This window comes from Hippichthys cyanospilos, chromosome 10 (assembly GCF_059441005.1).
Source record: "Hippichthys cyanospilos isolate Australia breed blue-spotted pipefish chromosome 10, RoL_Hcya_1.0, whole genome shotgun sequence".
NCBI lineage: Eukaryota > Metazoa > Chordata > Actinopteri > Syngnathiformes > Syngnathidae > Hippichthys > Hippichthys cyanospilos.
The window spans coordinates 18,650,602-18,665,694 of NC_142378.1; the positions used below are offsets into that span (position 1 = coordinate 18,650,602).

The 15,093-nt window shown below is 40.4% G+C and overlaps 1 protein-coding gene across 1 annotated transcript in view; it reads right to left on the reverse strand.

Annotated features, from left to right (window-relative positions):
* Positions 1-15,093, reverse strand: part of unc13a (unc-13 homolog A (C. elegans)) — a 67,624-nt gene that overhangs the window by 30,914 nt on the left and 21,617 nt on the right. The window contains exons 11-30 of the mRNA XM_088424871.1: positions 11,381-12,202; positions 9,913-10,006; positions 9,023-9,069; positions 8,864-8,942; positions 8,225-8,230; positions 8,063-8,137; positions 7,615-7,834; positions 6,497-6,724; positions 6,275-6,416; positions 5,924-6,093; positions 5,721-5,836; positions 3,647-3,810; positions 3,403-3,556; positions 3,233-3,301; positions 2,565-2,654; positions 2,312-2,446; positions 1,543-1,676; positions 1,376-1,461; positions 471-597; positions 302-398 (exon numbers count right to left, since the gene is read on the reverse strand). Coding sequence (XP_088280997.1) covers positions 302-398; positions 471-597; positions 1,376-1,461; positions 1,543-1,676; positions 2,312-2,446; positions 2,565-2,654; positions 3,233-3,301; positions 3,403-3,556; positions 3,647-3,810; positions 5,721-5,836; positions 5,924-6,093; positions 6,275-6,416; positions 6,497-6,724; positions 7,615-7,834; positions 8,063-8,137; positions 8,225-8,230; positions 8,864-8,942; positions 9,023-9,069; positions 9,913-10,006; positions 11,381-12,202 — 3,055 coding nt within the window. The remainder of the gene's footprint in view (positions 1-301; positions 399-470; positions 598-1,375; positions 1,462-1,542; positions 1,677-2,311; positions 2,447-2,564; positions 2,655-3,232; positions 3,302-3,402; positions 3,557-3,646; positions 3,811-5,720; positions 5,837-5,923; positions 6,094-6,274; positions 6,417-6,496; positions 6,725-7,614; positions 7,835-8,062; positions 8,138-8,224; positions 8,231-8,863; positions 8,943-9,022; positions 9,070-9,912; positions 10,007-11,380; positions 12,203-15,093) is intronic.

A 15,093-nucleotide genomic window follows, 5' to 3' on the forward strand; every position in this document is an offset into this window, starting at 1 on the left:
GTGCAAAGTTGGCACTAAGAACTGTGCCACTGTCGACACCGAGGGGTTAACTGACTATAGCTATTTGAAGCTTGCAAGCACATTGCTATGTATGTCTGTATGTGTGTGTGTGTGTGTGTGTGTACGTGCGTTATTAATGCCAAGGAGTCTTTGGAAAAGGAGACGAGAAAAGAGCGGTAAGAGGCGTTGCAAGGGAGGAGGAAAGTGATAGCTTTGAGCAAGGACAAAAGAAGAGATTACAGTCATTCCCCCTGATCAACAACAGCTCAGTAATTTTGTGACACTTTGAAAAAGCATTTACCCCATCTTTCTTGTCCCTCTCCAAAGCACCGTGCAGGAAGTCCCGGGAAACTTCTTCGTTTTCATCCAGCCACTGGATAACAAATGGCTCGAACCACCTATGTAACATTAGAACATTTAGGGGGAAAATTGTGGATTTTTTCATCGCCACGCTTCAGGCTTCGACTCACGCAGGATACTCAGGCACTCTGCTCTTGAAGAAAGGAAGGTCTTTGCAGTACTCATTGTAAAGCCACTTGACCTTGAAGTGCAGGTTCATGTAATCGGCACTCTTGCACAAGCGGTTTTTCTCATGTTCTAAAAATATATAAATAAACAACAGCAAGCTATGAATTAAGAATTCGGTTTCTGTCTGCCGTCAGAATGCAAGTGAGATTGGTATACTGTTTGTAATGGTGGCTCAAATGTACAAAATTTACAAGACTTAATTACAGTACGTGAGAAATAATATACTGTAATTGTTTTTTTGTTTTTTTGGCGTTTTCACCAGCTGTCTCTCTTTTATTTTTATTTGATCATCAATATTTTGTTATAAATCTAAACTGAGAGGTAGACGAAGTGACGTAAAACCCACAGAACACACATCTGAACCAGCCTGGTTTATTCAAAAAGGATCAGTCAGAACGGCAACTTTATCAGGCCGTCAGCATCAAAGTTTGTCAGCATATTCATTGATGTCTACTCAACTCTTCACAAGTACTGCTAGCTAGCGGCTAAGTTATGCTAGCTGTGCCGCTAAACTCTGCATGTATAAATGTATACTAAGGTTAGTTTTGAAGCATTGGCTGGCCTACTCACTACATTTGACGTGTTCTTTATGTTATGCAGATCAACAGGCTGAACATTGTCCTGTATTCCATTGCATTTCTGGCCCAACAAGCCCAAAAAAGAAATCTTATGCTGTGCTGGGCAGAAAAACCTTGTAGCGTTGGAATCTTGCAAAGTCAATCTCCAAGTTGAAAATTCTACAGAAATCATGAAACCGTGTATATATTCGCGGTCATTAGTGGATTAGTATTGTTTACAGTAGCATCAAATTTACCCCAAGGAGAAGAAAGTTACTGTGTTGACTCACCCTCCATTGCATATTTCATGTCCTGAGCAAACAGGTTCCACATCACTTCAGCGCTGATTTTACCTACATTGAGCTCCTGGGGGAATCTGGATGAAAAATGGCAGAAAAGTGTGAGGAGAAAAAAAAAAACACAACAGATGACGAGACAGAATTGGGCAAAGACAAACTGGTTGAGGCAGGGTGTGTAGGAATTCTTGTCTTCCTCGATGATGGAGACAATAAGGGTGATAAGTTTGGACCAGAAGTCCAGGTTCTTGATGCTGGGCCCCTGCTCCTCTGGTGGCACTGCGCCCTGCTTAGCCTAGATAAATGAGAAAAAAAAAAAAGAACAAATCATCAATTAAAAAGTATACTGTATTCATGCCTTGCATTTTGAACAAGCGAAAGAATAAATAACTGTGGTATAATAATTTAAGACAATGTTCCCCACCAGGATTACAATTGAAACTGGTGAGAAAATAAAACATACGATTCTGAACGATTGTAGGCAATTGCATGTGATTCGATCGTAATGTACAAGGGTGGGCAGATGTCAGTGCCTGTTAGTCGGCCCGTCACAGACAGACTCCTGTTTTGCCGACGGACCAAAAAGTGATGGGAACGCTTCTAAAAATGGTGAAATGAGACTGTCGCCAAAGGTGTGCTTCATTCATTGTTGTAATTGTCGGGATAGACATCCCGTGAGCTGTTTGTTTCTCTGATGCCGACGGAATTACAAGCCAAGTGCGACAAGCTCACTCTGATTGGCTGTTAACCAGGAAATGCATGATAGAAATCTTTAAATTTGCCAAGAAAATGCAAGATTTAGTAAAGTTGAACTCAGCACAACCCTCCTTTTTACTTTTAGTGTATGTGTTTTAGTGTTTTAGTCTCTCGCTCTCCTTTTTACTTGTAGTGAATGTGTTTTAGTATTGAGGCTCTCGCTGAGCTGCTTACCGGGTCCGTTTGGTACTCCCGGCTGTAGAGCTCATGACAGTTATTAAAGATGTACTCATAAGTGGAGTTAAGACAGGCTTTCACACAGTCTTTCACCACCTGGCTCGCTCTGGGTGGAGACTGTAACTCTTGGACCTGAATAAACACACACGCACACACACAAACGTACACACATACACAAGTTTGACAGAGGCCTTTTTTAGTTTCAAATACGGGAGGCCAAAGTCTATGATAAATGAGGAATGAAGGGTACCTTCATCCTGAAGAAGGTGATACTGGTGAGGAGGTCCACCGTGGACTTGAGGTCCTGCAGCCTCTCGGGACTACTGGCTGGGAAGTTGTTCTGCAGTCACACAAGAATAGATTTTGCAATTGTGTGTGTAAGTGTGATTGCCGACAATTACACACAATGTAGTGTCTTCCACAAGTGAAAATAGCCCAAATTAGACGATTTATATTAGAAAAGGCAACACAGTGGTGGTTTGAGATACGAGTACCCTGCGTTAAAGAGTTTTTCAAGATACGAACCATCGTTGAGCTACTCGCAACTTAAGTCAACTGCACCCATGGGGCCTGACCGAGCTCAGCCCAAAAGGACAAAATGGGTCCCCTCCCCATGCGCTCACCACCTGTGGGAGGGGCTAAAGAGGTCGCGTATAGTGAGCTGGGCGGCGGCCAAAGGCGGAGACCTTAGTGGTCTGATCCGCGGCCAAAAAAAGTAAAAAACAAATATCAAACAAATAAAAAAAGGGGCTGTTATGCTATTAGTGTGATATATTGTGATATTGTGAATGTGTGTGGAATATATTGTATTCTTTTTGTGAGTTATGCAGAGTTCACAACATTGGGGATAAATTCAACCCCAATTGGGAAAATAAATCCATACAACTAAGTAACCTGCGGAATAGAGAGCGTTCTTACTCGGTACATGGACAGGTCGATCCTCAGGGAGTTGTGAAGCTGATCAAGAAGCTTGACAAACCGTTCTTTCTGTGTATACAATAGAAAGAAACATGAATCATTATCAGTGAAAATGAAGTGAAAATATGTCGAGTATGTAACATTGGTTGCTTTTGTGTACCGTGACTCACCCCAAAGTTTGACGCAGCAAAGCGGTCTGAGGCAGAGACGTTGTTGGTAGCTTGAGTAGTGTGAGCGTAGTAGGCATTGATGTTGGCCAGCAGGGTGCTCATCACTGCAGGCACTCCCGGGCACATGTATTTAGATGACAGGCAGGCAAAATGACTGCAAATAATACCAAACATACAAGCATTTTGGAACCACTTACATTCATATTCAAAATGCTTTTAGGCAAAGTTCTAGAGTGGAACGTACGTCATGGCTTGGTAGATGGACTCCACTCCGTAACGCATCGCAAACTCATCCACTATCTCCTGAGGTGTCTCTTCAAAGTACACTTTCCATGCATCATCTCCTTTGGCATCGGGGATCTTCACCACACCTGTGTTCTGAATGTCTGTCACAAAGTGGAAGAGGTTCTACAGAAAGGAAAATAAAATTGAAGAACAGTTAAAAATAAGGTCACACTTTCATTTATATTAAACCATTCAAATCGTGGGGTGCATTGCAACAAGTTTATCGACAAAAAATTATAGTCCTAATTTTTGTTTCTACTGTGCAAGCTTGCAGATATCTTTAATAACTGGTAGGAGGAGATGAATAATGACATTGATATTGTACACATGCATGTGCCTGTGCGTGACCGGGTATACGGTAATGTAGATGTTTATCATCATATAGATCATTTTAAGGTGGCACACTGGCAGACTGGTTCGCACATCCACCTCATAGTGCAGAGGTCGTGGGTTCGCTTCTGGCTCCTGCATAGGTTTCATCAAGGTACTCCCATTTCCCCCCCACATTCCAAAAACATGCATGGTAGGTATATTAAACACTCTAACTTGTCTTGAGATATGTTTGTGAGCCTGAATGGCTGTCTGTCTTTATGTGCCCTGCGATTGGCTGACAAAAAGTGGGTGTACCCATCCCACTGGCTGAAGACAGTTTGTATAAGCTTCAGCACACCCATGACCCTTGTGAGAATAAGCAGCTAAGCTATCCATCCACACCATGGATGGATAATGTTTCTACTCATTTTATTCATTTCTATTGTCCAAGGAATTTCAAATGAATCACATTAATTAAAAGGCCTCGTGCGAGTAAAACTGAATTGCTGCTCCAAATAGTAATGAATGCTTTTAATGATTGCTTTCTAATTGTGGAACCGTGCCTTTAGGTTGCTATGCAACATAAATACAAAACGCGCATTATTAGGCAAAACACAATGCAGCATCCTGACTGCAAGTCCATAAAGATGTTATGTTGCATGTAAACTTTCCCAATTTATAGTGTGGTTAACAACCACTCTGGCTTTCCAAAAGCAAGGCTCAATTCTTGTTTAAGATTCAGCTAACACATGCTCCGCTGAGTAATGGGCCAGATAATAAATCCAGTCTGGACTGTAAACGGTCTACAATCAATCACTGGACTTTTCCACAGTGAGAAAGAATGGAAAGGTCTATGCTGTCTGATGTGCTTCTTTATCACGCTTGAGTAAAGGAATCTCTAAAGTAAAGTGTCTTTAGCAGAGGATCCATCTCAGAACTCATCATTATTGAAGAAACCGGTCTAATTAACAGACTCAGCAAAACAGAGAGGTACTGATACAATATTATCCATCCATTTAACATGATGCTTTCCCTGTTATTCCCGTTGACCTAGAGCAAAACACTGACTGTGTGAGACACATCATTACTGATGATGGCCTTAAAAGTAATGTCATCAAACGAATACTCATACTCAGCTTTCAGAAACCCTTTCGCGTGCAATGGCTGTCAAGAGTAGGCTGTTTTAGGTGAAAGTGGGAAACACAGCACTCAGATCCACTCTATCAATGTTTTTGTCTCAATTGTACTGTATGTGAAGCTGGTAACTTGGTAATCAGATGAAGATGAATTAGTGGCCTTTACGTTCATTCGATTAGGTCCATTTGTTACGTCTGGTTTGATCGCTGGTATTTTGGACTTAATGACTACATGAATACATGATTTTTGATCATTTAAAGAGAACACGGGGTAGGATAAAATTAGGTTTTGTACTTCATTCCGAATTCTATTGAACATAGAAATTGCATGGAATTGTTACTATCTGCCTTAATGAAATTGTGTTAATACACTCAATGAACGGATGAATGAATGAATGAATGAATGATTCACATCTTTTTTGCTCTGTAGTTGAGTCACCTGACTTGATCGACCAAGTTAGGCTTCTATTTATATCTATTTAAAAGCATCATATTTGTAAATTTGTGGATCGTTGAACTGAAATATGGCGGTCAATGTCACATCTTAAATCCACATTAGATGCCATCGAAAAAAGAAACACTTACTTCGTGTAAACAGGTGTATTGAACGTGATAGGGAGCGACAGTTTCTTCGCCTTTAATCTCCACGTTGATGTGCATGCGGATCGCTCCTGACACAGCTGATTTGTCTGTGCGTTTGTCTAAAAACCAACAGAAGCAGGTTAAAAATAAGTCGTCACCGTTGACTGAGTGACTTGTGGGGGACATGACAAAGCTGTGATACTCACCAAGGTTGTACCAAACATCCATTTCTCCGCTCAGAGTGCGCACCTCAATGATGGTTTGCCCGAGGAAGTCGTCAGACTCCCGCTTGAACTTCTGCTTCACGCGGGACTTGATGTCATCGTCCTCATCCCAAACTCGCACCTTGATGCGGTCCGAGGAGTTGTGGCATTCACTATAGACCCAGGCAGGAGTAACAACAACGTAAACATGCTACTAAGCTTACAGTACAGTATCTGTTAAGTATTCACAAGCAACCTCTTTGTTCCTCTTTATTTTCTTACAGAGTCTAGAAAATTTCCTTAGCAATAAGCAGAACCCATTGAGGCCCTGTGTATTGAATGGTCTCCACTCACAAATTGAAAGTCTCCTCCCAGACAGGATTGAGGTTGCCATAGATGGTTTTGGTCCTCTTTTTGGTTTTTCCCACCTGGACGGTGACATAGGGATCACTAGAGCCGGTTTTATCCTTGGCTTGTAAACCTTGGGCACATAACACTAGAAAGAGAGCATAAAGAACACCCAAGTCAATTCAAGTGTGTTTTGTAATGTAATGAAAAACCTTGAATCCCACCCACCTGTGATGCTGATCTTGGCCGACCATTTGGAGGTGCCGTCGAGCACGCTCTGTTTGATCTGCTTCATTTGGGTGCTGTGTGTGGCCTTGGGGACTGAGAAAACCTCTTGAATGAGTTCAAAGATCTCCGGTTTGTTCCTTTCGCGAATCTTCATACGGTCTTTAAGGACCATGATGATGTTTTGGGTGCGGTCCTCTGCACCGTGTTTGGAGCTCTTCTCTGCCGCTCCTGGGCGAGGGTGAAAAAAATACACTTTGGGAAGGGAGTAAATATACTGAAATCCTGCATAATTTAATGAACTCGTCGAGTTGAAAATTCTGCCTTTTGAAAGAAGACCAAACTATTCCTTGACGAGGTGAAAAATCATATGTCATCATGTATATTTGTGATCACAAGGTGGCTCATGTTAAGTCAAGTATTGTAAGTATGGGAGGTGCTGCCGTGTCAGTTTAAAGAATTTGAATACGTGGACTGCACACCTGTACAATTACTCGTTTCGTACAAAAAATTACCATTTGTAAAAGTTATGACAATATTGCCACCACAGTGCTACATATACAGTTGGTTCATGCGGTAGTATTTATTTCAAAATATACTGCTAAACTAGTTTTCTCATTCTATTTCAATCTATTCCTTTATTATAAATGATACCATAACACTAAGTCAAATATGTTGACAAATGTTGTCACAGTTTGCAGTCCAATTTAATATTTGCTTCTCTCAGGAAATACATAAACTCATCATTTACATGTCACAAAAAAATAAATTATATCGAACTAATGGTGATTTTCTAATGCATCTCTTGCATTATATCTCATTAGGTTGTGAAAGTAGTTGTATTTAATGTCGTGACAAGTAAGTGCTGCTCTCTACTATACCGTTCTATACCGTTAAGAGTAACATCAAGCAAAAGAGGGACCGAAGCCATTGAAAGGATATTTCGTGAATGACACATTTACAAAAAAAAAAAGTAAGTGCGATGACAACAAAAGAAGAACACCTTTTAATATCCACTTAAGAAAGAAATACAAAAAAAATTAAAAAGTTAAAGTAGTGAAATGAGTTGAATTTCTTATGTTGGGGTTTTAGTTGGTTGTTATAAATACTTCATCACTTACTTTGTAGACAGTCAGCGTTGAGCAGATCCTGGCACTTCTCGTGACATTTGACACCACACTCAGTGCAGCGCATGCCCTGGCGTGCGATACCCCAAAGCAGCCCCTCGCACTCGTAGCAGTAAGTTGGCGTGGTGGCGGTCCACACTTCGAAATTGTGTGGCGTGGTGCAGGAGATGGGATAGATGAGAGCCTGCAAAGTCTTCTTGTAGACATGACTCTTCTACAATGGGAAAGGGGACACATAGTCATAGCAGCATTACAAGTATGTTTATTTGTTTGGTGATGTTTACAAAATAGAAGGGAATGAGGTGCAATTGAATGTTTCCAAGTTGGCTGTAATACTGAAATGCATCCAATATCAGTTATTGCGCTTTCCACTACGCGGCAAAACTGTTTGGAAGCGTGAAAAAGAGGTTATACTGTATTTCCATTTAAAAGATATACTGACCAGTTCTTCATTATGCAAGGTGCTGGACGTCAGGGCTGAGGTGATGCCAGCCTTCCTGGAGTTCTGGACTAATGACTGACAGGAGAGGGAGTACATCATTAATGAAATTGATTATTACAAGGATTTGAATTTCATTTATGAGAATAACAGTTTGTTACTCACCATAGCCTTTGGCATTGATGTGAAAGTGGGAATATAAAGGGAGAACAGGGGCCAAATTAATAAAAAGAACTAGATTCAGAAATTCCCGAACAAGATAGAAATGAACAAGACGGTGAAATGACAGATCTCACTAAATGGTTAATTCTGAACTTTCATTTATATGGCTTATATTGACCAATGTTTGTCACGTTCTTTTTTTTTTTCCTCTGGCTGTTTTCACTATGTTTGTGACTCTTAATATTATATAGTGTGCTTAGGTGCTGGTTATCTGTGCAGCACTACAAAATGATTGTCTTGGTCTTGTACTACTGTATGCAGTTTGTTTGCAATTGTGGATGTTGGCCCATGCACAGATAAACAGTTACTTGTACTACTACAAAGTTACTTGTCGTGTAATTTTGCACTTGCTGGGTAAGATGTCACTCCGCCGACCCAAATATGTCTCTACAAGAAATTAAAAACTCACTTTACATGTCTCTTTTTCCTCCAGTGGTGCCTCAGTCAAAGATGTAATGGAATATTTATAAAGCCAGGAAACATGGCCACAATGTAGATAAAATACGATAAAGAAAAGCACGGCCTGTCTTCTGAAGCTGAGTAATACATGGACTGTGGGGAATATAAAGTGATTAAACTCACCAGATCTCTGACCAGAGGCATCGCTTTCCTCTTCCTGAGGTCTGGCATGCTGTCGATGCTGTAAAGTGTGCCACCCATCCTGGAGCGAAAGCATACACATCACTGATGAGAAAGTAAACTCTGCTACGGATGTTATGCGTCACGGTCGCCAGTACTTACCCCGCTGACAACAGCAGAGAGGCGATGCCGACACTCTCGCCTCGGGCCTGTGGAGAACACAAAAGGATGAATGCAAAAAAAAAACAAGTAGTATCAGACCCACCAGGTGCCGTTAGAGAGATTGCTAAAATAGTAAGACTATCGAGGCGTTCCATGCATGGTACTTTCATATTGAAAAAGATGGGAACATCTAAATTACAGAATGCGTGGTGTTAACTTTGGTTTGTAACTCACTGCTTGCTAGAGTTGATATTTTTGGTATTTGTATCATTCTTAACTGCTTTTATACATAAGTAAATAAAAATGTAGCAAATACTATTCTATTTTTGCTGCTGTTTACATTAAATTCTTTTAACATAATATTCTCTTTTCTGGGACTCTAGTACTGATATTATTGCACATGTGCATTTCATTATCAATTGCTTATATACAGTAGAATATTAATGATGATGTATATTTTGCTATGTACAATACTGCTTATCAACTTTGTTCATTGTATTCTTTATCTCTCTAGCGACATGCCAATGAGTTGTACAGTACGAGACAAATTAAAAATTTATGATGTGGATTAACACACAACACCCACCTGAGAGTCTGCTCCAGCCAGAGGGAGGAATCAGAATGGACTACATGCAAATCGCTATGAGTGTGGCAAACCACTGAAAAGAAAACAATGAAATGGCAAAACAAGGCCCGGGGTAAAGAAACTACTGAATAAAACACAAGCCAATATAATCCAAAGTTTGAACAAACAGGAAAAATAATGGAACATTCCACAAAAGCTGGTATAAAAAAACATGCAGGACAAAATGCAACAACTTATAAACGAACTTATGATTGCAAAAAATTACATAAATATGCAGCACTGAAGGCATATACTGAAGGCATACCTCTTGTAACTGCAGTCGTACTCTGCTGAACAATCGCAGCCAATTGGCTTTGGCTCTGGCAGGGCCTGGTTCCATGGGTTCCCTCTTTGGGAAGCTGCAGATGTGGTTGAAGATTGAACACATATATATTCTTAACTTACATCATATCTTCATGTGTGAATTCAGCGATACCAATAAAACCCTTCCTGTTACACCAGTAGCCAGTTCCTTTCACTTACACAATGAATACAAAATTAAAAGGGAGGTCAACTTATTTTTTTCTTTACAATGTATGTCTAAATATGCATTCTGGAGTTTGTGAATTAAGCAGCAAAATCCATTTAACCATCTCAGGGGGTGGCCATTTTGCCACTTGTTGGTGACTGAAAAACACATCACATTTGCTCAATGTTTAGGTAACGGCCAATCACAGCTAACCTGTTTTCTGTTAGGTCAAGTGATGTTTGTAAACTTGAGTCGTGACAAAATGGCCGGTCACTACATGGATAAAAACAGGTGGATTTTGCTGCTGATTGTATTTTATCATTGTTATTGTTAAGGTTATAAGGTTATAAGCTAAGGTTTTGCTTTGTTTTTTTGTTTTTTTACATATTACAAACTGTGTCCCTGCAGCTCACACGGGGAGAGTTTGGGAGGTGCTTTTTTTTCAAACCTCCTTTTCCTCTTCTCAGTTTTTCTTATCTAAGCAATTATGGTGCTGCCTGGCAACCCGCCAGTCTTCCAGTTCCCGTCCTACCCCTTGTTACATGTCACTCTCTTTTTTATGGTCCTTGGGTGGATTGAAACAGAAAAAAGTATTTGTTACTCTGTACATGTGTCATATGTAACAATGATAACATTCCATTCCCATGAACCTTTTAATAATTACTTTCACTTAATACTTGCACATTACTTTACAGCAGTTCTTTTCAAATAGTGGGGCGCCCCCCCCCGGGGGAGCCTCAGGCGATGCCAGGGGTGGCACAGATGACTCTAGGGAAAAGGATTCGTTTTTGCCATATGAAGAGTAACTGTGTAAAATAAGGATTGGCATCTTTTTTTAGGCACTTTTCTTTTCTCTGCTAAGACAAACCTTTATTATGTATAAATGCTGTAAAAAACGAGTAGACCAAGAAAAACGGTAAGCTGTGCACATTACCTGAGCCCTGAGCACATGATATTATTTCCAGTCAATGGCTAGTGGCAAAACGTGTTTTTTAAATGGAATAATTGTATTTGAAAAATGAAATACAAACACAATATCTAAATTTTTATTGCTGAAAATGGCTACGTAAAGTATCCTATTAAAGAGCCCACCATGTTTAGTGATGTGCTTTATAATAGCATGCAACAAAATTTGGGCTTGGAATAAAGCATCAAATTTCCTAAAAGAAATTTTGTTTTGATATTAGAACAAATTCAATCAGCATCACAGTTTGTGTTAAACTGTATGGAAAATGTTCTTCTGATCTGCATAAAAAGAACTCACCTAGGGACAGGAGGCTCCTCTGTTTTCTCCTCTGGAGGTGGTGGGACACTCTCCCCGGTCGGAGGTTGTTCTGGTGGTGGAAGCTCCTCTGGAGGCACCACAGATATCGGCTCAGGTTCCTGAAATTTGTCATCAAAGGCTGGAATCTGTGATATAGTGGTGGTGGTGGATGTGCTGTTGATGGTCGTGGCAGTGGTGGTAAACAAGTCTTGCTGGGCGGGTGCAAAGGGAAGGCTAGTGGAGTCAGATGTAAAAGGGGGCAAGCTGTCATCCTGTTTGAGGGGAGGGAGGTCCGAGACAGTGCTTAATTGTTGCAATTGATCGGGAGGCTGCTGCTGATGTAAAGATGTTTGCTTTTCAAGTGGAGGCCTGCTGGAGGACACGCTATCAGCTGGGGGAGCGAGAGTGGCAGTGGTGCTTGTGGGGATGTGAGGCGGTTCCTGCTCCTCACTGAGAGGGCCATCCATTGGGTACATATCTTCATCTTCCTCGTATGGCATGTCCTCCTCGTCTTCATAGTTGTAACCTCCTTCCTCCTCATACATTTCGCCCTCCTCGTCTCCATAGAGCGCTCTGTCTTCACCACCGTCCTTGACATAGCTCCCTTCATCACTGTATACACCCTGCTGGTCGTCGCCATCCCAACCGGGGAAGTCCTCTTTGCCGTAGCTGATAGACGAGTGGCAGGAATGGTATGAGTCATTTTCGTCGTAAAACTCGGAGCCTCGCAAACTCTCGCCGTCCTCATGGATGAACTCCTCGCTGAGTTGGGAACTGCCTCGACTCAGTTCCCCCGATGAAGCGTAGCGACTGTCTGTTGGACTGAGGGAGAAAACACACACATCGCTGTGAGACCAATGCAGCCATTGAAGAGCAGCAGACACATCCAAAACTTGCAGGGCTTGACGTGTTGGTTAGTGGGACACTTAAAGGACTCATGTTGAGGTTGAGACTAGAGGAGACAGCTATCTACTAGTGGGAGAGGAGTGACTTTAAACCAGCTAGCAAGCTTGAGAGTGAGGGTTGGAGGTGGGAGAAGTTACACCTGTGATGCATCTACAGCCTTGTTCATACTGCGGGCAAATATGATTTCTTACACAAAACAGTATCCTACTTTTGCATCTTTTGGAAAGGATCAAAATGGACCTTGTTGAGACGGGAAATTCACTGCACCTTAAAAGTGCACAAGAAAGAGGCTTTCTGCATAGCTTAGAGTGTAGCACAGCTGCACAGCTACTATGCAAGTTAATACAATGTAGCGTTGCTTCTGGCTTGAAGAAATAATATCTAGCAATATCCCTCTGGTGGCACATATACCTCGTTAACAGCATTAAGTGAATATGCTATAGATGAGTGTAGAATAAAAAAAGAATAGTGTTGGAAAAACATAACTTTCGGGTGAGTGGAAGCAGTGGAAAAGAGAGATACAGCACATGATATGTGTGCTATGTGTAATTTAATACAAAGGACAAACAAAAATTGTAATATTGTACTGTTACAAATCAGAGTAACGCAATACATTAGAATGCATATTTGGCTTGAAATTGGTGTTTTTATTTTCCCAAATTCTCCAAAAACAGACGGGCAGCAGACGAGAGGTTGAAAATGTTGAATACGCACACAAGATGAACATACGCCCATTACTTTAAGTTTGTCTGAGATAAAGATAAGAAGAATATATTTAGTTAGATGCATTTTGTGTGTGACACCTAAAGAATTACGTGAAGAAAAAAAAAAAACGTTAAGAGCTGTGCTATAGTAGCGTGAAGTTAGCCAACAGAAAACATCTGGAAGATTGCGAGTGGGGATAAAACAAAGTTCTTTCGCTCAGGGATGCTATTTCCACCTCAAGAGGTTAGGAGATTCATGGTGAAGTATGTCGCACGTAGAAGATATGCTGGCGCTTTCCACAGTCGATTCACCAGCATTTGGATCCCTGTCGCAACTAGCAATAATGACAAGGCAAGCTAATGTTAGTTTTCAATGTACAATTGTTTTTAATAATAGCCTATAAATAGGTGTGGTCTATGTTTATCAAGATGAAGCATCCATAAACTAACGTTAAACAGTACGCTAAACACAATAACGATGATGTAGCCAAGCTGCTCACGTTAGCCCCACAGAATTCATCCATTTTTGAAACGTCTGTCCCTAACCTAGTCAACTGAACTTGAATATTAACATTTAAATTGTGGGATGCACTAACAACTTTTTCTAAAACATAAACAATGCATAACTATGCTATGAAGCTAAGTAATAATGGGATTAAAATAACGAAAAAAAGATTCTATATCTTGTCATGTCTTTAAAGGTTTTCAATACAATACAGGTTAAACTATTTGTACTATTTTTAGGCTTAAACCAATCTTCCATTGGATGTGTAATGAGCGTAATGAGCTCCATTTGGAATAGCAAATCCATATTTTGAGTTATGTTGTGAGAGTAATACAAAAGTAATGCAATGGTAGTGTAATGCATTACATTTCAAATACAGTAATACTGGAATGTCACTAATTACTTTGAAATGAGAGTAATAAATAATGCATTACAGTTTGGAAGGAACTTGCTTAACACTGCAAACACGATACTGGTTTGCAGCCCAAACCCTTTCGCTTTGAATTTTTTTGTGGATCTCAGACATTGGGACATCTGGATTTGCCTATTTTTAAGAACCACTGAAAAACATGAAGAAGAAAACGCAGGCAGTGAGCCATGTCCTTGTGAGGTCTTGCTTTTACGCATGGACGCATACCGGTGCTTTATTGTATCACATCTATTGATTACTGTCATGTCGGTTCAATAGTACACCTCTTAGGAAGCACTTAAGAAGAGCTCTTCAGGCTGTGAGCGTGGACGAATGGACAAATAAATATGGTCCCGTGATCTACCAATTGATGTGTGTTATTTTCCTTTTTTTTTCCAAAATCAAAGTCTTTCTGGATTATTTACATTTTCTCAAAGAATGACAATAACATCAGATTTTTTTTAAGCCTGCAGTAAGGAGCTGTCATACGACAATACCATACGAGACAAACTGGGGGTTTTCTTCAGTCTCTAACCCTCAAACAAAAATTAGACCTTTCAGTAACCTACAGGAAAAGTTCCCATGCACAGTACTGTACTATACTTAGTTAAAAAATGAGCAAAGTAAAATAGCCCCAACAGTAGCTTACTAATAGCTTACCAATGCCTTGGGAGCTCTGCACATTCTATTCAAAAGCGTGAAGATTTTCCTTATCAGCATTTTCTCCTCAAATGCAAACGTTTACAGTAGAAACTAAAAAAATGCAGCTTTCTGGTGAACCTCTGTTTATGACAATTGCTATCGATGGTAGCATTTGCACAGAAAATTGGAAACGCTTCTTTCACATTCTCTGAAGCATTCAAAAACTGCATATCTTTTTGGGGGGCATATAATGACTTGGAATCAGTTTTGTAGAGTTGCTGATTCATTTCGTGGTTGAAAAGTTATTGCAAGGAGTTCGAAGCTTCTCTTACTTTTTTTTTTTTTTTAAACAATGTAGTTATTCTCAACACAACGTCTCAAAATTAAAAGGTCACGCAGGAATTATACCATATCACATTATAGCAAATAGCCAAGTGATTTGAGGATAATATAGATGCAGGACTATAGTGTTTTCTTTTTGTGGACATATACAGAGAGATAGGGTAAGAAAGAGCGCATGCATGCAAGCACAGTGAGCGAGGAGGAC